General features: G+C 43.6%; 1 protein-coding gene across 3 annotated transcripts in view; it reads left to right on the top strand.

Annotated features, from left to right (window-relative positions):
- Positions 1 to 20,897: 20,897 nt before the first annotated feature.
- ZDHHC2 (zDHHC palmitoyltransferase 2) overlaps positions 20,898 to 23,866 on the top strand; it is a gene marked incomplete at its 5' end in the record, with an annotated part of 59,260 nt that continues 56,291 nt past the window's right edge. For 2 of the 3 annotated variants that reach the window (XM_080928381.1, XM_080928382.1), the window contains one exon: positions 20,899 to 21,024. Coding sequence is in view for 1 of the 3 variants with exons in the window: in XM_080928380.1 (XP_080784506.1) it covers positions 20,898 to 21,024 (127 nt within the window). Of the gene's footprint in view, positions 21,025 to 23,866 lie in introns of all 3 variants that reach the window. The other variant, XM_080928380.1, reaches the window with a different exon arrangement.

Here is a 23,866-nt window from a genome sequence, read left to right as displayed (position 1 = left end):
GAACCCAGCCAGCACAGTATTTGTTGCATTCATTATGAAATAGGTTTGTACTTACTAAGAAATGGGAAACCATGACCCCTAAGTACAAGCAAAAATTCAAAGAAGTACACATAGAACAGACCCCAGCATTTGAGCTAGTGTGTAAGTGCTGTGGTAGTAAGTCTGTGGGGCTAAGAGGAAAATTGAGTAGAACGAGAATAAATGTGACACAAACTGAAAAACAAAACCCTTCGAAAGCCAAAGAAAATTATAGGATTAAATGTTATGTTTCATTGTGTCTGGTGGTCTATGTCAATAATCCCTGTTCTCAGGAGGCAGAGGCAAGCAGACTCTGAGTTTCAGTCCAGCCTGCTCTACAGAGTTCCTGACCAGCCACAGCTACATAATAAGGTGCCATAAAGATTTTCAAATAAGTATCTGTATGAGTTAATGAAAGATTGGGAAGGAATAAAAGACTGCTAAACTGAAGGACAGAAAGATACAAGCTATGTAAGTGTGTACACAAAGGAAACATTCAGAAAACAGCATCTTAGTGATGTGCAAAGGCACATGAAACAGCTCCCTAAGAGTAACAGGATGAAGAGAAGACACCAAAGGAACAGGAAACAGCCCTTTTCTATTTCCTAAACCAGAATTTCAAATTTGCTAACTCCTAAACAAATCCCACCCTCGGTAACGTTTCTGGGGAAAGAGCAGTAACAAAGGAAAGAGAGCGCACAGAGGTCCACAGAAGCTGTGGACGCCTCACCCATGAAGTACAAAGATGACTTCTTCTGGAAGGCTGTATCCAGAAGAACCACCTCTCATCATCATGGTAGTGGGAAAAACCTTGAGTGAAGATTATCGAAAAGACATTCACCATAGGAAGAACCAGAAGTTGTCCATATGTAAAAACAAAAACACCCCAGAAAACCTGGATGGGCGCAAAACTGAGTAAATCGATTCTTAAATGTATAGAAGGGTCACTAACTGATTAGAGTGTAACAGCATATTACTGAATTTATCATCCGAAACAGTAAGTGGAAGGAGACTGCTGTAAAATCCTTACATCGTGGGCTGGAGAAATGACTCAATGGTTAAAAGCACTGACTGCTCTTCCAGAGGTCCTGAGTTTAATTCCCAGCAACCACATGGTGGCTCACAACCATCTGTAATAGGAAATGATGCCCTCTCCTGTGTGCCTGGAGACAGCTGCAGTGTACTCATACGAATAAAATAAATCTTTTTTAAAAAATCCTTACATCACAGCTGTGCTGTAGCAGCTACTTTGGTCAGTATAAGCCATAAGGCCATAAAGCAGATTAAATGCAATGATAAAAATGTGATTACCCAGAAGCAAAGGAAGCACAAACAAGAAAACAAAGCACTAAATAGAAAAATAATTAAATAAATCTAACAAGCAAATTATACATGCTGTGGTGTGTGGATACGGTTTGACTCTGATATGGTGTTCCAAGTTTGGTGCCCCGTGTTGTGTGTGTCAGGTTACGGAACCTTTTGCAGGAAGAACGTAGTGGGACGCTCTTACCTTGTGGGCTCTGCTCAGGGAAGACTGGAGTCTTAGAATGAGATTTTTAAAGAGCTCAAAACCCTCTTTTGCCTCATCTGGCAATGTGACATTTTCCTTCCAACAGCCAAAGAACATACATGGGCTGGACTTCAGATGAACAACTGGAGCAGGGCTATCCCAACAGCTGTTGCCTGTACATGTAGTATGTTCTTTTAGCTGGGCTGTTTTGTCTGGCCTCGGTGGGAGAGGAAATGCCAGGCTGTGGGGATACCCAGCAGGCCCCCACCTGCTCAGAGGGGAAGGGGAGTGGGGGAAAGATTGTGGGAGGAGGCGACCAGGAGGGGACTGTGAGTGGTATGTAAATAAGTAAAGGAAATAAACTTTTAAAAAGGTCATGAAAAAGAAAGAAAAGAGAGCTAAACTCTGAACCTCGTCTGGTGATGTGACGTTTTCTACCCACATAGGTTCTATGTGTAACCCTATCCACTCAGGCCTTACCAGGGCCTGGCCATGTTAGCACCATGTTTCTCAAAATCCAGAACTGAGACCCAAATGAATCTTTATAGTTAGAAAAACTGGGGTTGGGAACATATCCCCATTAGTAAGACTTGTTCAGCATGCACAAAGAGCTGAGTGTGGTAGTTTGAGCCACGCCTACAACAGACATGGCGCACATGTAATCTTAAAGCCAGCAAGAGGATAAGAGGTTCAAGGCCAGCCTGCGATGTATGTAAGATCTCTCAAAACAAATTACTGAATAAGCTAAAGTAAAAACAAAGTCACTCAGTTTCAGGTATTTAGCTACAGCAATGACAGATTGATATTTTACATTAAATAGAAATCAACTCAACATTCCAACAAAATACTGAATTTTTAAAATGGTCTCTTTTTTATCTTATTTATGTATACGAGTATCTTGTCCGAATATATGTCTGGACACACTTGGCCAGAAGAAAGTGTCAGATCTAGAACTGGAGTTAAAGGTGGTTGTGAGCCAACATGAGATGCTGGGAATTGTGGACAGGTTCTCTGGAAGAACAGTCAGAGCTAGTAACTTGAGCCGTCTCTCCATTCCCTAAGTACTGAATTTTCCATGACTAGTATTTACTATCTAGTAATGGTATACTTTGCTTATGAAGACAGAGATAGAAGTGCTCTTCCACCTGAGCCCACGGTAAGTCCTAAGCTTGCCACATACCCTCACCAGGTGTCCAGGGGGGGAGAGGGTTGGGGGGGTAATGCCTGGTGGTCTCCTGAGCAGATTGGGGAGGTAAACTGTAGGATCAGGTCCTCTGTGGCCCAGCGAGAATGCCGGGTGACTACGGGTGACTCCCATCTAGACTCAGGACCCAACTGCACATGGCTGAGCCCCTAGAGAAGCCTTGCAAGAGCTCTCCCACCTGAGCCCATGGAGACAGAACGGAGCCACTGCAATCAGAACTCACTACCTGCCCTCAAAGAGACAAACACCCAGAAGCAATTTCCTGAACCTATGGCCCTCAGATCCGTAGAGAGACAAGCTCTAGCCAGAGACAACAAGATGGCAAGAGGAAAGCCAAAGAACCTGAACAATGGAAATCAAGACAACTTGGCAACATCAGAACCCAGCTCTCCCACCACAGCAAGTAATGGACTGTCTAACACACCAGAAAAATAAGATCAATAAACCCTTAGCCAGACTAACTAGAGGCAAAAGAGAGAGAATCCAAATTAACAAAATCAGAAATGAAAGGGAGACATAACAGAAACTGAGGAAATTCAAGAAATCATCAGATCCCACTACGAAAGCCTATTCTCAACAAAACTGGAAAATCTGGAGGAAATGGATAAATTTCTAGACAGACACCAGATACCAAAGTTAAATGAGGATCAGATAAGCCATCTAAACAATGCCAAAGCACCAAAAGAAATAGAAGCAGCCATCAAAAGCCTCCCAACCAAAAAAAGCCCAGGACCAGATGGGTTTAGTGGAGAATTCTCTCAGGCTCTTTCCCTTCCTCAGTAAGTAGCGCTGACACCTGTGTGGATGGCAGACACCCCAGCCTGGAACAGATGGCTAGATCTGGCCTCTGCTCAGTGTTTGGATGCTCTCAGAACCTCTGGAAGAGCAGTCAGTGCTCTTAACCACTAAGCCATGTTGTCAGCCCCTGAACTTTTGTTTTAATAGAATGTTTACTGTTTCGAGTCAAAATGTGGCTATTAGTGTTAGACAAATATTTTCAATATTTATGTCTGCTCATCCTGGGCAAAGTGAAGCCAGAGTTTATATTGTTTATATGCAGGAATCAGATGAGGTAATTCATACAAAGTGCTTCTCATAACTGGTACACACAGCTAGCATTACCCTTATTGATTGTAACCAACAAGCTTGAATATGATTTCACTTTGTAAAACTGTAGTCTTTTAAAAATTTATTTATTTATACTTAGGTACATTGGGGTTTTGCCTGCATGTAAGTCTGTATGAGGGTGTCAGATCCCCTGGAAGATGAATTATAGACAGTTTTGGGCTGCCGTATGGGTGCTGGGAGTTGAACCTGGATCCTCTAGAAGAGAAGCCAGTATTCAGCCATCTCTCCAGCCTGTAAAGTTGTATTTCTAAAATGATTACTTTTTAGAGATACATTTATTTCTATGCATACTTTACCTGCATGTATAGGGCTGTGTGCCACATTTGTGCCTGGTGCCCTCAGAGGCCAGAAGAAACACTGGATCCCTTAGATCTGGAGTCATGAATAGTTTAAGCTGCCAGTAAGGTGCTGGGAACTGAACTCAGGTCCTCTGTAAGAGCAACTGGTGCTCTCCACCACTGAACCCTAAAACAGTATTTGTTTAAGGATTTCTGAAAATATTTATGAGAGGGGTGGTTCAAAATAAAATAGCCATTTAATTTTGAGTATGTGTGTGAACTATAGGGAAGTACAATTTCAGAATTACCTCCTAGCTGTTTTTTTTTTTTTTTAAAACAGTTGGTGGTTTATACCTTACCTCTTTGTGAATTACATACCAACTCCTTCACCCTGTTTCTGGGCAGTTTGGCTTCATGCAGGGATTTGTACGAAGTCCCAATAAAAGATTTTATTTATAGTCCCAAGTGGATTTTATTGTCTGCAGCAACCCTCCTGAAAGTCTTAATAATCTCTAAAGGTTTGTTTTGTTTTATTACTTTTAATTATGTGTATGTACGTGTATCTGCATGTTGGTATATGCATGTGATCGCAGGTAACTGAGGAAGCCAGGAGGCATCAAATCCCATGGAGCTGGAATTACAGAAGGTTCTTTGGAAGAGCAAGAAGTGCTGAGCCCCAAAGATTCTTAATAATCTGATTCTGTGCTTTGTTTGTAATGTGGGTGGGAGAGTGAAGTTTGTGGCTCAACTTACACCCTCTGTTCACATGATACGCTCCTTCCCATCCCTCTCGATCCGTATAGAATGGTTCCTGTATAGAATGGTTCCTTTGCCACCCTGTGCTTTGCCTGACCCAACCCTACACTTTCTAGGCTATTTCTGCCACCTTACGTACCCTGGCAGAGCCCCGATAAAGGTGTAGCTTGTGGGAACATTAGGCATCTATACTAAACAAAGTGCAGGCCTCTGTGCCTTCAGGTGTCCATGCTGTGGTGTATTAGCTGGCATCCACCCAAAGACCAAGCCAGTGAAGATGAAGCCTCTTACCCCTGATCAGTGTGTTTGGGGCCTTACAGGATGAGGATCCTGGAAGTTGTCTTTTCCCATGGATTGGGGCAGCAGGCCTTGGAAAAGGGCACGCCTGCCCTGACATTTCCTGGACATGATTCTTCAGCCCAGAACTTGGATCCTGAGCCAGGCCAACAGCTCATTCTTCAGTGACAAGTTCCTGGGGGAGGGGGGGACAGGGAAAAAATGATGACTAGAGGAAAGTTTTGGATTGAAAAGTTTTGCACAATTTGTGTCTTATGCCAGCCAAGCAAGCTTATTAAGAAACGTGGCATCTTACATACCGTTTGCAGGGAGAGAATGGGGCAGGAAAAGTTGATGAAGCAATGTTGTTGAAGAGAACTCGGCATCCTTCAGGCCCGGCTGCCCTACGACTTACCTGATATCCAAAGCCCAAGGGTAAGAGACAAGTTCCCAGAAACCGCAGATTGACTCCTTTGAGGGCTTGGCCACGGTCCCAGACTGGACCTGGTCGTGTCTGCCCCTGGGCAAAGGCACAGAACTAATACTTCCTTTTTCCTTTTACGGGTCATCTGAGAAATTCTTGGATTAACCTGGATCCCAACAGACACCAGAGATAAATTGACAGCAGCCAGACCTAAGCAGAGGCATGCACATCTTCTGTCATGGGATAGAGTCCCAGGTACCTATGATGATACCTTGCACACATCCAGTATCAGGGAAGTGTCTCCTCAGCTAGTCACATGCTGCATCAAAGCTGTCCTCTGAACCTCCCTGAGCCTGGCCTCTGTGTGCGGTCTGAGCAGTCAGATACAACATCTGGTACTGCGTTATGGGATGTAGGATTTCAGTGAATCTACATAGGAGTTGAATAGTCTGAAATGTTTTTAAAGTGACATTTTAAAATACAAACGATGAAAGTCATGCTAATTATTTAACCAGGGCCTTGCTATCGAGCTTAGTTAATTCAGTAGGCATGTTCTCATGGTATTCTCCTCCTCTCTGGCTCCTACAATCCCTCCACCCCCTGCCACCTCTTCAGTGGGGTTCCCTGAGCTTTGCCTAATGTTTGGGTAATGGCCTCAGTACCTGCTCCTATCAGCTGCTGGAGGAAGCCTCTCTGATGATAAAGGAGAGATTAATATTTTATGCTACTCAGAGGTATGCATTGACATTTTTTGCAAGATCTTGATAAAGTGCTCGTGCAGAATGCAAATTTACAACAAACAACAGCAAGTTGCTGTGATTTTTTTCTCTTTTGCATGAGTTTGCAAAGATGAGGTTCTGAAAGAATGACTTTCACCTGAGAGTAGAACTGTGGGCGATGGGCAGAGGACTGTGTTAGGCCAACTGGGATGACGTATGGGAGGAAGTGGTGAGTGACAGGCCGGGAGGAACAGAAGGAGGAGAAAGATGCCGAGACTGGCAAATGGTGACTATCATTTATCCAATGCCAGGAAGATGCTGGTCACCTCACCTCTCAGTAATAAGCATGCAACATCATCTTCAAGCACAGAGGAAGAAATGTTTGACAGCCACGGTGGTGCCTGCTCTGCGTTGTCAGACAAAGTACTGCCAGAGAGAAGACTGACTCAAGATGAGCGGCTAGCTAATTAGCATTTCAAGAAAATTGAAGTTTCTGGGTACCAATTTCTCATTAAAATGATTCATGAAATTTTTTGATTACATTTCTGGTATTTTTTCAAATGGATTTGGTTTTTAATCTTTCAACTAAACGAATGAGTCAGTATATCATTTAGACAGGCATAAGCTTGCATAATTATGAAGCTAAATGATCCTGAGAGAGAACTGAGGAAGTAGGGTAAGTCTAAAATCCAGCATATGCAACTGCTTCAGAGGAGAGTAATTAGAGCACACCCAAGTGGGTCTGCCTTTGACCCACCCATCCCGAAGAGCATGGTAAGCAAGTCTGGGCTTTCAGTGTGTCATTAACCACCTCAGTGGGGCTGGGATTCAATTCAGTGATGAGGTAAGGGTCCACCTAGCATGCTCAATGCCCGGGGTTTGATTTCTAGCACCAGAAAAGTAAAAACCCAATTTAAGATGAGTCACCTTTGTAGCCCAAAGCCTGAGTGAGGTTCCAGCTTTAGTATCACAGAGAACCAATCATCCCAATATGAAGCCTGATATTCACGGCTTACAGCGTTTTCTCATCTGCACGGGTGATGGTAGCAGCCATGTCCAAAGATGCTGTGAGACTGAACAGGAAAGTCTCATAAAGCAGCAACTGTAGCACATGGTAGACACTCAGGTTAGTTACTATTCTGCAATAAGACTGTTCATGCAAAATCTGATTATTTATAAGCAGTGCTGACTTGCCCTTGAGAGAGAGACACACAGGCAAACTCGCGATGAGTCGTTAGAGACAGAAATTAGTCCTCCTGGACCCTGAAGAGAAGCAAAGAAGGGCTTAACACCAGCAATGCCACCGGGAAAATGTTGCAGGGACAGTGTTCTGTCCGGGAAGGACGGTGGGTTTTAATGGATATTGCCACTTTTCTGTATTGGAGGCTCCTGAGTTTGTTGAATATTTTATGCTGTGCTTGTAAAAAATATAGTTCATGTATGCAGTAGTGTTTCTATTTCTGTCTACTAGTTTTCCTGGTTCCTAAAAACAGAAATGAAGAGTGCCTGTGGGGGGAAAGCCTGAAAGAAACAAGGAGAAAGTGAGCCATCTCCTGTCAGCTCTTTTTGCTGGGATCCCAAAGATTTCAAATTATACATTTACAAAATTTTCATTTTCCCACACTGAGTTTTAAAAAGGAAATTAAGTCAAAAGCTAAAATGAATTCCTTTTATAGCGTAAAATTAATTTTATTGCTCAAAGCTAATTTAAAATAAAATTTAATCAATAAAATATGCATATAATATATTACTTATATTTTTTAAATTTGGCTTCAGACATCTAATTAATACTCCTACATATACTTTTAAATTTAATCTAAGAATTTTCCTTTCATAAGTGAAAATAAAGCTTTATTCTTTATGAAAATCATCATTTGATTCTGTGCATTATAAAGTACATGGAATTTGGTAGCTAACAGATTAACTTGTTTTGAAAGAGTAAATTAATCTAATGTAAGAAGGAAGGAACAGAGGGAGGGAAAGAGGGAGGGAGGGAGGGAGGGAGGGAAGAAAGGAGGGAGGGAGGGAAGGAGGGAGGGAAGGAGGGATGGAGCTAGGAGGGAGGGAAGGAGGGATGGAGCTAGGAGGGAGGGAGGGAGGGAGGATGAAATACTATTTTAGTCTGACTTTTAAACTCCTTGGCACATTTCATAAACTACATCTGTGTTTTAACACTGAATTTATAAATGTATAAATTTATAAATTTATGTTGATATTTTCATGGTAGAATTCATGTTCAAACTCTAGTGTTCCAGTGTTAAGGGGGCAAGTTTATTTTCTGTGCAATAAATACTGATAGTAGATTAGATAGATAGATAGATAGATAGATAGATAGATAGATTAGATAGATAATAAAATTCACATTATATACTACACATAAAAGTCTCAATGCATACATTTATATACTCTTACAGTAAATATTTTATATGCCTATTTTTATCAATATCTTCAATAATCCTATTGAGGGATAGATTCATTATTACATTTCTTGTATTTGAAGTTTAAGGTAGTCAAATAATCCCCAAACGTCATGTAGCAGTTTGTATAAAACCACAACTCATCCCCAGGTTTGCCTGATTCGCAAGCCAGGCTCTTAATGTTTGTGATAAATTGCTTAACCTAGTGCAAGAACTTGGGAGAGTGAATTGGAGTGAAGAGGTGCGCCTAGGAGGCTTCGTTTTTGTGGGAAGTTGAACCACCCCAAGCTGTGCCCTGATGCTGGGATAGATTTGGCACAGTGCTCTGTGAAAGGTAAGGTGTCAGGGCAGAAAACTGGGTTAGACTTAGGAGAAGGCTAAGACGGTAGAGTGCTCCCTGAGCCAGCATGCAGAGCTGAGTTCAATCCCCAGAATTAATTCAAAAGGCTGGGCTGTGATCCTACCTCTGAGAAGGCAATGAGAAAGATCACTAAGGCTGGCTGCCCAGACGGGCATCTGCGAGCCCCAGGTTCAGCGAAAAGCTGCATCTCAAAGAAAGCCATCGAAGAGCGACTGGGAAAGGCACCTTGGCTCCCATGTGTTGCCTTGCCTGCATACATGCTCATGCGCACATGCTCATGAGCACACACGCACAGACGCACGCACGCTTGGGTTGGGAAAATTTTCAAAATATTAGCCTCTCTCGGGATATATAATTTGCCATCCAAACAAAGTTGCTTGTAACACTAAAAAGGGACTCTTCAGAGTTGCATCAGGAAAAATACCACAAATGAGAATTATCCAGCGTAAATTAGAATATGGCCACCTTCCTGTGTCCCTCTCTTGCTAATATTTCCCTCTCCCTCCCTCTCTCCCTCTTCTCTCTCTCTCTCTCTCTCTCTCTCTCTCTCTCTCTCTCTCTCTCTCTCTCTCTCTCTCTCTCTCTCTCTCTCTCTCTGTCTCTTTCTCTCTCTAATTTTCTTTCCTTCATTTCCCTGGCTGGCTGTTCTCTAAGTAGCAATCATTTGCTACTTTGAGTTGGGATGTTTGCTCGAGTGCCTCTTATTTGAAACAAGTGTTATAAAGCACCAGGTTCTCTGCTGCGGCAACATCTATTAAAGTATTATAAGTTACCCAGAATGCCTTGGAAGCAGAGTCCCTCCCAGAATGTCTCATTCAGGAGTAGTTTAGCTTAGCAATGAGCTACACTTACACCCAGATGAAACTGACAGCATCTGACAGACTAATTGCAGAACCGCTTATTCAGCAAGCTGTAGGCTCGTGACATGTCTTCTTCCAGTCTCTCAGGGATCCAGGACTGAGAGATCGACAAAAAAATCACAGAGGCTTTTCCTAGTCCTAAATTACATCAATTCCAATTTATTCTGATAAACAAGGGCGAGACACTGACTTCTGGGGTCTGAGCGTGTCAGATGTCTGTGATGAAATCCTAACATCCAAAGTGATGCTTTGGGACACAGAGGAGGAGGTCGAAATGGGATTAGGTTGTACTCGTGGAACTCTAATGGGGTCAGGACCTTTGTGTAGGACCAAAGAAAGCTGTTTGTCCCTCCCACCATCAGAGAATATGGCCAAAAGATGTGTTCTAGAATCGGAAAAAAGTTAGCACTAGACATCATATCATCAGCACCTTGTGTTTTGTTGTTTTGTTTGGAGTTTTGTTTCTTTGCTTTATCTTTGAGACAGGGTCTTCCTGCATGGTTCAGGGTGGCTTCCAATTCAGGGTCTCCCTTCCTTGGCTTCCTCGTGGTGTTTAGAGGTATATGCCACCATGTCTACTAAGCTTCATTTCCTGAAGATTGTCAGAGAATTTGTGTATGTAAGCTATCATTTCAACTCTAACCAAAATAATCAAAACAAACCAAGTGAATGCAAAGACAAACAACACATGCCCTGCTACTTGTTGAAATGACAAGAAGTTTCTGCCCCTTTCTTCTTCCAATTTTTCTGTTATATAGCCATTATTATTTCACGACATATAATCTCCTTCTGGGATTTTCTATTTTAATAGAAGTAATCAAAAAACAACACAAACTTTCTAAATAAGAATTGCATATCTTTACATAGCAAAAAAACAAAACAAAACAAAAAAAACAAAAAACAAAACAAAAAAAAAAAAAAAAAAACACCATACTGCTTAGATTTACAGATAGGTCAGGTGCATTATATTAATAATGCAAGAACCAGAAAAGAGATGGCTCAGTTAGAACTTGGAGAAGAGTGTAGTTAAAGCAAATGGAGAATGGACACCTGGAAGAGTTTGGTGATAGTGATATTTAATATTGTCACGCTGACAGGATCAAGAATTACCTGGGAGACCAACATGTATGCCTGTCTTTGAGGGGGTTGCCTTGAGGGAAAACCAGACACTAAATGTAACACCATCCCATGGGTCACCAGCAGAATTAAAGGGAGGTGACCTGAGCCTACTGCTACTACTATTAATTTCTGGTTCCTAACAGTGGGGTGTACTGTAACCAGCCACCAAGCCTTCCCACCACGGTAGACTGTGCCCTACAATCATGAACCAAAATAAGTCCTTCCTCCCTTGCTTTGTCCAGATATTTTGTCACAGCCTCAAGAAAACTAATACAGGGGGCCAGAGAGATGGCTCAGTGGTTAAGATCACTGGCTGCTCTTGCAAAGGACCCAGGTCCAATTCCCAGCACCCACAGAATAACTCATAACTTGTCTGTAACTCCTGTTCCAGGGAATGTATGTTCTCTTCTGATCTCCACAGGGACTAGACACACATATGTAAACATGCATACAAGCAAACAAGTGTTCATACATTAAAAATAAAGATGTAAATTTTTTAAAGAATTAAAAAGAAAGTTAATACAGTGATTGGCGTCCACACAAAGAGAGGGAGTGGACATTATCTCCCATAAGCTATGATCCTTGTGTCAAGCTCAAGAAGATGGAGCAGGCACTCCTAGGTTATGCTCTGACCCTCTAATCTTCCTCCTACTGAGTGAGCCAACTAGAATCCAGAATGCAGAGAAATCCATTGAGATGAATTGGAGATGTGCTTCCTATAATACAAATGAGGGTGCAGAGGAGATCTGTAGGAAGAGCACATGGAAATATCCAACCCAGAGGATTATTCAAAAAAGCTGGAGATACTCTACTTTGATGAGAAAATTCCAAAGCTGTTGCATATAATTTACACCTTTATCCTCAAAATGGACTTCAGCAAGTTCTGAGAGATATATGTTGGGATCGAAATGTTCACGGCAACATGTCCAGATTTCACATGAGTTAGAGACAATTTTACTTTTAGACACAACATGTCTCTGTTTTAGCTCATAGCAAGTCAACGTGATTGTGAATCCTTTATGTGTGTATTTTATATCAAGTTTTACCTATGTTTAGAAATACATTTTTAGTGATGTACACATAAGGGACTCTAAACATACCTTTATTCAAATAAGAGACATCGCCTGGGATATTCTCCTTGCTGTCTCTTCACTATGTGCTCCCTCCTTAGTCAGACTCAGATTTCCACACCCCAATTCTTCATGGAGAACCAAACTCCAGTGCTGGATCTTTGGTTTATCCTAAATATCTAGCTGAAATATGATGTCACAGGGCAAAAAATAAATCAAAAACAAAAACAAACAAAAAACAATACTCTTCTACCTTTTCTTTAATACTCTGGAAACAGATTTGATGTTCTTCCAAAATGAGCATGTTTCATTATATAATTGACATATTTTTTCTATATGGAGGAACATTATGGTAAAAAAATAATCTCACCCACCACTGTCTATTTAAGATGGACCTTCTGTAGCATTCTGTAGTCTAACAGTGGTTATCTTGAAGTTAATACTTCCTAAAACTCTGACCACCCCACCCCAACTCCCAAAGGGTAAGGGGATACTTTCGTTTGTCATAAAAACCTAAGAAAGGTCCGACTAATTTGATGTGCAAAGATGCCAGAAGTGATGAATGACCAGCAGTGCTCACCTGCATTCTACACAATAAGTAACCATCTTCCTGAAAAGGCCCCAGCCTCGCGTTATCTTTATTTTATTTATCTATTCATCTTTTCTTTTTCTTTCCTCCCTTCTTTTCTCCCCTCTCTTGTATGCCTACACAAGCCCATGTGTGAATTTGTGGAGGACAAAGGTCAAAGCTGTATGTCTTCCTCCACCACCACACCTTATTATTTGAGGCAGGGTCTCTCATTGAACTTTCGCTATTGGTAGAATTCAAGGGGGAACCAAAGAGAGTGAAAATGTGTTAGTACTTTATTCAGTGCACAAAATCCCAATCTTTAAACATGTTGGTCCTGAACCTTCAACAACTGTATGGCATGTGTGGAAAAAAAGAAAAAGAAAAAAAACCTCAAAGCTATGTCTTATATTTCATATGCACATGCTTTTGATTGTCCTCTGCCAATGTAGAATTTTATAGCATGACCAGTTATCAAACACTGGATGTTATATAAAAAAAGGCAGAAGGGCTTCATCAGCCAGTGAAATAACCCGTACATATTTAGGATACTTTGTCTAAGTCACAGTTGAAAACAATTACAGACCCAAGAACTCCCAGCTGTGGACTGTCATTTACACAGAATAAACTCTAGTTGAGGAGGGAAGCCCTGGCAACCATGTTATTTTTACCACTAATCCATAGTCAACATGCTTTTTGGTTAAATGTCATCATCAAATATTTATTGTTATTTTACCTGCCCTTTACACAAGCTGGGATAGGGAGGGAGAAGAAACCTCTGCTTAGGTTTCTCCCAATTTCACAATTTTAAGTTGTATTAGGAGCATTGCCTTCAAATTCGATCTAGATCTTTGGCAATGCTTGGAAATACACTCAAAGGAAACGTTTTTTGAAGTTCTTTTTCTTTTCTTCCTTTTGTCCTCCCACCCCAGGGTGAGGTGTCTTGAAAGAGAGTCAAATGAGTTCACACAAATCACTAGGCATGATTTAGTAGCCCCTAATCCTCCCACAGCTGCCATAAAAAAGACTCAGCACCTCTAATCTAGCCTGTGATTTCACCAAGGCAGGTTTTCAGATGCTTCAATGGTGAACTCCAGTAGCCGCACAGAAAGAGTTCCAGTGGCCCTGAATGAAGGTAGATCATCCTGTGCCCCAAGGCTCATGCTTCCCAGAAATGACGCCACGTCTCCCATTACTGTTGGTTTAGCATTTAGACTCACTATGTATCTTTAAAAGTTTATTTAGCTTCCGGGTTCTCCTAAGTTTCTCACACACACTTTCAAAGTAGTCATTTGTACACAAGTCTATGTTCTGAGACTCCAGGTCCCTATCATCATCCAACTGGTGGTCAGTCTTCAGGCTTGTCTTAGGTAAAAAGGAAAAGTTTCCAATATAAGCCTAAGAAGGTCAACTCTCCATTACTTTACCTTTTTTTTTAGTTTCTGCATAACAGTTAGGATTCGATGGGGAGCCCTTTTCTGTCCTACATGTACAAAAATAAAGCTGGCCTCATGAATATTCAGAAAAGGTAAAATGGCAAGTTCTGTCCAACACTGTTGCCTGTGGTGACAGAACCATTTTGCATCTGTGCTTTCCACTGGGACTTCTGGCCATGTGAAGCTACAGAACACAGGGGGTGGCGGCTTCCTCAGCCCAGGGACTGAGAATTTTATCTTATTTGAATTTAGTCTTTTTAAATTGAATTTGAATGAGTACCCATGGTTGGTGACTGCTTAGCGGGAAGTGCGAGTCTGGAGAATATTCCTCGTCGGGCTTGGTTCCTGTATCTCTGAATCCCTAGTTCTCAGTGGACCTCAGTCTCTCAGCTAAGTGGATGTAAAGTAGCCTGCGACCACAGTATATGCTATGCATGCCTTCATCTTATAGTAATATACTTGGTAAAAAATAAATTTTACCTGTACGTACTCTCTCTCTCTCTCTCTCTCTCTCTCTCTCTCTCTCTCTCTCTGTCTGTCTGTCTCTGTCTGTCTGTCTGTCTCTCTCTCTCTGTCTCTGTCTGTCTGTCTGTCTCTCTCTCTCTGTCTCTGTCTGTCTGTCTGTCTCTCTGTCTCTCAGTCTCTCTCTCTCTCTCTCTCTCTCTCTCTCACACACACACACACACACACACACACAACCTCAGAACCCACCTCCAACACTGATCTTCACTGAACCGATCACATACACCCACCTCTCTCTGAAAACCAGTATAAGCTTCTCTTCTAACAACAATCAAACTTAGACAGATACATTTCCGGTGTATCTACGTAAGAAGGATGCCAAGGCTGATCTGATCTGAGCTGGTTTGGGATCCATTTTCAGGAAGGAAATCTTCGTCCTTCGAATGAGGTTTCTGCAAGATTGCATTATTTATCGCCTGATGCCTATACATCATTGGATATGCATACGGTTAAAATCAAATGCATTGTGGGAAGGGACATGTACAGTGGGAAAGATCATAAAAGATCATATATCTACCTAATCTACCTAATTTATCAATCAAAGTGAAGAGCTACCCAAACTGTAATCACCCCTTCCTTCCTTTACATTATATAAAAAGACTGTAGCCTAGAGCCCTTGGATACCTTCCCTCCTGTGGACCCTGTTAACATTAAAATATGTGTATCTCTGTTTAAAAGATTTTTAAATGTATGTATTACCTATGTGTGTGTTCCCACACATGCGTCTTCTGCAGTGTGTGCGTAGAGCAGACGACAACTCAATGGAGTCAGTTCTTTGCCTCCCATGGAACAAAGTTATCTGGCTACTTGTCCAAAAGCAGTGTGAGTCTTTGTTTTTCAGTTCGTTGGATAAAAGGCCAGGAACCTAGAAACACACAGCCCAGACCTCAATAATGGTAATGCATCCTTTGATGAAATAGGATTCAGAATGAAATTAAAACTCCAATGGAGCTGTAAACATAAATAAAATCTAATTGATTCCACAAAAATAATTTGTTTCTGTAGATATCCAGGCACCCTGAAGAATCAACAGGGAGGCTGGGTACTCCAGCTTGAGCCAGAACGAAGGAAACTGATACATGGCCAAGATACTGGCGCCAAAAACAGCTCTGCCTAGAACATCCCTGCCATCCTTGGCATTTCCGGGAAACTTGCCACCACCCCGTGGGGCTTTGTTGCCTTTGGTCAGTCTACCAGCCTTTTAGTGGTCAACTCTCAGACAGCAAATTCTATCAAACTGCTGCCAGTGTTTTTCCCCCTTATAAATAAATCTATGTTGTGTCTTCTTTCATATTTGGAGTCTAGACTTCCATACACATGTATGTGGGCACACATGCTGTAGAGGGGAATTATCTGGAGTGAAGAAAACCCTAAGTAGATGAGAAGGCTGGAGAGGAGGTCAGATGTGGGGAGCAAATGCATATTAACAAAGCACATCAGGTGTTAGCTCTTATTTATATTACAACTAACAAATTAATTTGGAAAAAAAATTGTTTTTAAACTCTCCATGCTAGAGATGCTGGACCATGAAAGGGGACACTTGCCCACCTTTGGCGTAAGTGAGCTCAATATTTACAGGTAAGAGAGGGTATCGGCATAAACAAGAGCAATTATTCAAATGAAAAATTCTTACTTTCAGATATTACTCTTCACATTGCAAGACGTGGAAGCAGAATCCAGGTGATTTCCTCTGTTGGAGGATTACTTTTGCCTTTTTAATTTCTATGTAAGGTTAATATTTTTGTTCATTAGCCACTAAATTATAATGTGAAATTCTATAATTATAAGTAGCTATAATTATGTGTAATTGATCATTAAGTCATAATTTATAATTGCTGTGGTTAAGTTAATGTTTCGTGCTATTGAATCTGTCAAGTGCCAAGACCCCAGCACTGCTCAGTACGCTCCTGCCCCCTAGTGGCAGGACACGTTATTGCGTGCACAGATTGTAGCGTGTTTGATGACTGAAATTGACCAATCTGCCCCCATTTTTAAATTTGTCAGTAGACCACGCAGCAAAATCATCCTTCGACCGTGAAAGTGACCTTTAAGTCTATGCAATCAATTCCAGAACAACTGAAAACAGCTTTTGAAAGCCAGGATGAATTTTTCTACATCAATATCTAAGCACTGTTTCATTCCTGTGCTTCCCAAAACAAGGTCCTTCTCCAAGACTTCTTTCCTTTCACAGGTGTCCAGAAACATCAATTTGATGTGTGCATGTTATTCTCTCACGGTGAATATATCTGCCTCCGTCCTGGATAAGGTTTCTATTGGCCAAGAGCAAGTCAGGAGGAAGGGGCTTGCTTATTCTTCTGCTTACATTTTCACATCATAATTCATCATTGAAGGACTTCAGGTGTAAAAGTTAGGTCCGGTTCTTCCTCCCAGCCCCATGCTCCCAGAAATAAGACTCAGACCCAAAATATGTTTACAAATATCTTGGCCATATAGCTAGGCTAAATCATAATTTAAAATAACCCACTAATCTACATTCTTCCAAGGGGCCAGTTACCTGTGCCCAAGTACCATGCGCCGATTTTGTCACATCTTCCAGAGAAAACGACTCCGCTGGTTCTATTTCACAATTCTTTCTGCCTCCTGGATTTTCTGCCTCCTATTTCCTGCCTAAGCTATTGACATCAATTTTATTACTGTCAGGTACCATGTCCACATAGACACCGGATATTTTCTCTATAGTCAGGACAAAAATTCAAAGCAGCTCAGGAGACCAGTGTTGGAGTTGATTCAGGGGCTCCTCGAAGCTTTCTCAGCCTCTTTGTTACAGGACCCAGGACCAGCAGCCCAGGGATGGCCCCCACCTAGAGTTGGCTGAGCCTTCTCCCATCAATTCCTAAGAAAGTGTTCTGCAGGCTCGCCTATAACAACTTCTTCTTATGGATGAATTTCTTAATTGGGGTTCTCTTCTATCAGATGACTCTAGTTTGTGTTAAGTTGACCTAAAACCAGCCATCACAGTTACTTACTAACATGCACATAACCTGGGAGTCACCAACACCAGAGAGTGCTGGTTTAGCCTCCTACTCCCCACACTGATAATCTTTGTTTAAGAAAACAAGAAGATACTCTTTTTCTCAGCAAGAAAGTCATCAGTAAAGAAAACAGATTGCAACCCCAGCTTCATACTTCCTATCGTCATAACGGGGGATGGTATTCGTTGAGGCAATCAATTTTTCACACATCTGAGATTACTAAAATTCAGAATATACTTCAACGATATTCTCTTACTGCAATGCTAATCGCCAAGAATACTTTCAAGAGGAAGTAGTAACTGTGGAGCCGTGCCCAGGTAAATAAAACAAACTTGGGTGCACTGGCTGAGAACTGAGATTAGTCTGGCATGGGGGTTAATGGAGTTTGGGGCTCTCTAGAGATGAGGTGGCTCTGTAGTGTCTGGGCTTGGTTGGCCTAGTGGTTTCTTGGTCCTTACTTTTCAAGAGACTGGGTGAAGATTTCAGCCTGGATCTGGGAGCAGAAGCAAGATTTGGAGTTTTAACCTCAAACACAAGCTGGAGTTTGAGGGGTCTGGGGACTGGGATCCAGAGGGAATGGAAGATGGCCAAGAATCTTTCATAGAGCCAAGATCCGATCACGGGACTCTTGTAGTTTTAAAAGAGAATGTCGTTGAGATGTACGCAATTTCACACACTTCTGAGTGAGCAGAGACGCCAACCATTTGAACCAAGATAGACAGGTTCTCCTCAAAACCAAACAAACAATCTCCCCACCTTCTTCTGCCTGACTTTTCTCCCAAGAGTTCCTTGCAGTCTTTTAAAAGTTAACTAAAAATTAGAGTTGAAATGTATGTGATTGTGCGGAGAGTAAGTTTCTGGTGAACGGTGTACAGCCTTCATCTGGTTTTCTGTTGAAAGAGGGATCAGAGGCTGTCTGTTCCCAAGAAGAAAAATTATCTTCCCAGGCTCATGGAAGCGTGGTGTCCAGCACTGGCTCACTGACCCAAGAGCTTGCATTTGTGGATGAAGGTTTGTGCCTGTCCAGGCGGAGATAGACCCTGGCACTGTGTGGCTTCGGGCATGATTCTTCCTGCCTCCCTGTGCTAGACCGTTTCTCAGATGACGGTGAGGGTGAGCATAGACAACACAGTTAACAGTAGCACCCTTAACGCAGCAAAGAGTTGAAAATCCTTCACAGATATCATAAATGTGGACCCTGGGTGCTTTAGTAATAAAGTGTGATGATAGAGCAATAAAAACGTGCTCTATAAAGATGTCAAACCTCTATGCCAATGATATTGAATGCTGGGTAGAATGATTGTGCCTCCTGGCCTGACCTCAAGCCCTGAAAGACTGTTGAGGATGGCGCAGGTGTTATTGGGTATCTGAAGGGCACGGTGACACTATCTCCAGGGCTCCCAGGATTGGGGTACGGTCAACCTCTTTTGAGTCTTCGATTATGCCCATTAATCGTCGCTGGTTCCTCGGTTCTGATATGGGAATCACGATTCCTCCATGTTGGTCTCATTATTTTATTAATTGGAAGCCGGTGGAGGATATTGAAGCCACAGACTGAAACATGCTAAGCACATGGTGCAGGGGAGCTACCCCCTCGATTCCTTATTCTAGTCCAGTTGAGATATAAAGTTGACTTCTATGGGAGGAGCCACAGATAGCAGGGAAGTTGGGTTTTCATTCTGGTCACAGCAAAATGAAGTGACTCAGACTTAGAACAATTCGGTGACTTAAAGTCCCTTAAGAGCATGACTACTATTTCCTATGTCCTTTCTAATGTCGGTAAGTGAGGATGCTTCAGGGACATTGGCTTGATATTTAATCCAGTCTAAGGAAGATAATTGAAAAGCGAGGGGGGGGGCAGAGTTAATTGGAGCTGGGTTTCCATACTTCTGTATTCTTATCACGTTTACCAAGTAATTCTATCCAATAAGGTTTGTGGCGTAAATATAGTATTCATTAGTGAAATCTGGTACCTGTTTATATAATGGGAGGGGCAAACTCAGAAACATGTATCTTTTCCCATTTGCTAACAATTAACTGAGATGTTTGTTCTACCATTAGGATCCCTTCCAGAGGTTTTGGCAACCACTTTAAGATCTACTACATGCTAAATTTAGAATTTGCTGTCACAATTGAAAACACTGCGGAGCTGGATAGGATGGGAAAGAATGCAAAGAAGGAATGGCTTGACCCTTGGGAGCAGGGAGCGGTAAAGCTTACTCTTAGAATCATTAGACAATTTAACACCCAAAAGTGGAGTCTCCTCTGCAAGACCCGCCATGCTTAACTCTAGTTAGTGTCAATGGATTCACAACGTAATAAAATGCAACTTGCTCCCCCTGGCTAGGGCCTCTGGCAACGCTCTTTGGTGGCGATCTGGACACCTAGGTAGGCGTCTTCATGCCCGAACACCATTATTTCTCTGGACTGTTCTGGAAACTGACCGCAGTTGGCTACTTTCAGACAGTTTACTGGCACCCACAAGTTAAAACGAGAATTTTCCGGGCAGGATGCAGGGGTGGGGGCCTGGGCTCCTTAAAGACTTGGTGGCTCAGTCCTCCCAGGGCCTGGCAGGTGAGGAGTGGGAAAGCAGCTGCCTGGAGTTCCGGAGTCGCTCGTCCCTCCCACGCGCGGCTCGCTGCAGCGTGTCCCCTCCGATCCGGGTGCGCGCCCTGGGAGTGGCTTGTGGCTAAGGAGGGTGACCCATAGCGAGTGTCAATTCTCCTTACAGTCCGACGATCCAGGGCCAAGTACTGGGGCGGAAGGGACAAGGTGGGCACCGGGTCGCCACTTCGGGCGCCCCTGCGGTGGCCCGCTGCAAGGACGCAAGGGCGGCCGCGTGTCCGCGGGCGCCGTGGGAGTCTGAGCCCGGATCCCGGAATCCCGCCCCGGGGCGCAGCCCGCCGCGCAGTGGGAGGCGGCGAGGCGGGGACCGGGCGGGGACTAGGCGGGGACCAGGCGGGGGCGGAGCGGAGCTTCCCGCCTCCCCGTCGCCTTCGTCCTCCCCCCCCCCCCCCCAGCCGCCGCCTCTGCCCGGCTGAGCAGCAGGAGTCCGCGGCGCCCGCTCGCCGCCGCGGGATGGGGAGCTAGCGCCACGGCGGCCGCGGTGGCCGCAGCACAGCCAGCCGCCGCCCCCGGGCCTGTCCCGCCGGGTGCACCCGGAGCCCCGAGCCCGGCCCCGAGCCAGGCCCGCGGGCGGCGGCGGCGGAGGAGCTGGGCAGGTGTCTGCGGCTGGAAGATGGCGCCCTCGGGCCCGGGTGGCGTGAGGCGGCGGTGCCGGCGGGTGCTCTACTGGATCCCGGTGGTGTTCATCAGCTTGCTCCTGGGTTGGTCCTACTATGCTTACGCGATCCAGCTGTGCATAGGTGAGTGGGTGCCCGCGTCCCGAACCCCGCCTTCGGACTGCTGCCCGGCTCCGCTATTGCATCCGCTGAGCTCTCCCCACCCTGCCGCGCGCGCCCTGGGCGCATTCCACTACCTGCCTGTCTGTCACCCCCACCTCTGCCCCTCCTGTCCCCCCAGTGGATGTCAGCCAGCCTCCTGGAAACCTAGGTGCCCTCTGTCACTCCCTTGGCCTCCCCTAGTAGCTTTCGGGTTACCGGGTCACCTCCACCCCAGGGCACGCGGCCCGTGAAATCTCCCTCTACCTTTCACTCACCACTGCCACCCCAGCCACACCCCCTCGCTGGGCAGGACAGAACTGGGTGACCACAGTGGTCTCCACTGTCTGCTGCCTCACTGAAGAACTGAGGCCGGGAAGCTGCACTGGAGGCCGGAGGGCTGGAAGCTGGGCCAAGAATCAAACCTGCGCCAGAGGGGAAATGCTGGCCTTAACCTCGGGTAGCTGAGCCAGCTTCTTTTCTGATGGACATAAACCCACTTTAAAAAAAAAAAAAATGTGACAGCGCTCACTACCGCTTTAACAGCCTGTGATCTGAGGGTTTATAATTAGGCACTTTCTAATTCAAAAAAAAGGCAAAAGGGGAGAGCCGCTAGGAAGGCTAGAAAGTATTTTTCGAAGACCTGTGAGAAATACAGGACTGTAGTTTAGATGCTGGGATAATAGAAAGTGGGGCGGGGAAACCCATCATCTGAGGCTCTTACATCCAGAGAGCCAAGTGGCCCCAGTCCAAGATAAAGCTTCTGAACTGGTGGGTGGGGCACTTTCAGCACTGAAGACTTTTTTTTTTTTTTTTTGAGGTTTATTATTCATAAGCTGGGAATACAGTTTCTGAAGCTTAATGTAAACTTTCTGCCTTAGGAGGTTTTGTGAATGCTGATGTGCGTTATCAGGATGAAATGTTCACACAGGATAGCTCTTCTGCCAGTGACTTGTGAATATTTTACCTGCTGTTTGCCCAATGAACTTACTACTCTTTGTCCTAACCAAGGTCTAGCCTTGGGTGGGACAATAGGGTCCGTTTCCTTAAAGCTTCACAACCTAAACAGTTCCAAAGCTTCACGCTCGAAGTGCAAAAAATCTTGTCTGAAGCCATCTTATCTACAAATGTGGGTCCTGTGAGAAATGGTGTCGAAATGGTACACCAAAATAATTTTGACATAAATTTCAAGATAATTGAGTCTATCTTCCCATTTTATTTAGTTTTTAAACTTGCTATTATTACTTTGTCGACCAGATTCAGAAGCAACATTTTAAACCTAAATTAAGTGAATTTGTTTTGACTTAAAAATTTTAAAGTGGTCTAAACTGACATCTTCCTGACAATGCAATGTGCAATATTTAATCATGTATAATGTATAGGAAGAACAGGAAAGAAAGAAATTAAAGTTTCTGTGTTAAATTAATCTGTAAATAGGTTACTTATCGATATTCACTGTATATGTTATGTAACTATTGGGAAACTTTGTAGTGTTTTGTTCCTTTCCCTCTGAGAAATAGTGAACAGTATCATTTATATGTTGCAAAAGAGGAATGCCCTGGAAGGCCTTCACTATCAAAATAGCCAGCTTGTTCCTTATTATCACATTAAGCTAAGAAGCTTAGCCTGGCATATTAGCTCATGTCCATCAAGAGGAAGCATTTGAAGGTACAGAAGATTTTCTCCATCACAGGCAGCAGAATCTCCACAGGAGGTTTTATTTTTCTGAGCAGATAGATGATGGTCAAGGAACCGCATAGACCATACTGTGTGTGTGTGTGTGTGTGTGTGTGTGTGTGGTCTTTGCTTATGTACATGTGTGTGCTGATTCACTATCCTATGCTGGTGAGCATAGAAGGCAGAAATTGCTATTGGGTATCTTCTCCAATAACTCTCCAGTGTCCCTTCTGAGACTGTCTCTCACTGAAACTGGAGCTCACTTTTTTCCACTAGCTTGGCAGGCCAGTGAGCCCCCAGTTTGGACCTGTCTCCACTTACTAGAGCTGGCGTTTCAGGCCTGCACTCATTCGGCTTTTAGGTGGGTCTGAGAGTGTTTGAACTCAGGTCCTCTGGCACGGTCCCCACCGAGGATCTCCCCAGCCCCTGAGCCATATTTTATGTATATTTTAAAATAAGGTATCTGTGCAATCTGAGACACCCTTTTCATAAGTGTGTGTGTGTGTGTGTGTGTGTGTGTGTGTGTGTGTGTGTCTGATTGTATGTATGTGTAGTCTTAGTCTGTGGACTTAGAAGGGCAAGTTCCTAGGGGACATGGCCTCCTACTGATAATTACCTGATAAAGCATCCTGCCACTCCTTGTCACTACCTACTTACGGTGACCAAAAACACCACAGTAAAAACAATCAGAAAACAGACCATTACAAGTAAGCAAATGGTACAGAGCTATATCCCCACCCAGTTGCTAGAAAGTAGTTTTAAATGTTTTCCTTGCCGAAGGAACAAAGGACATGGGTGTTATTAAACATCTAGATCCCAAAGATGAGAAGGCAAAACCATGGCAGTTGCTCAGTGGTGTTCTCCAAAAGCCTGGCACTGCCTGCGCTTGGTTGGCTGAGAACTGAGGTTAACAGTGTAGTTCCTCTCTAGGTAGTGTGACTGGTGCACACAGCCAGCCTTTGCTGCTTTTCACAAAGAAAATGAGAATGCCAACCCCAACCCCATGCTCACATTAATCCATCTCTTTCTGCCTTGCTCTTTGGGGATTTTTCTGTCCTCTTGGAAGTTGTTATTTATGATCATATTCTTCAACTTTCTCCTGTGAAATATTGGCCGGGGTTGGAACCAAAGGATTGGGGGTCAAGGACTG

This window comes from Micromys minutus, assembly GCF_963924665.1.
Source record: "Micromys minutus genome assembly, chromosome: 14".
In the NCBI taxonomy this organism is placed as follows: Eukaryota; Metazoa; Chordata; class Mammalia; order Rodentia; family Muridae; genus Micromys; species Micromys minutus.
The sequence above is the reverse complement of the archived record's forward strand: the minus strand, read 5'-3'. Positions and strand labels throughout refer to the sequence as shown.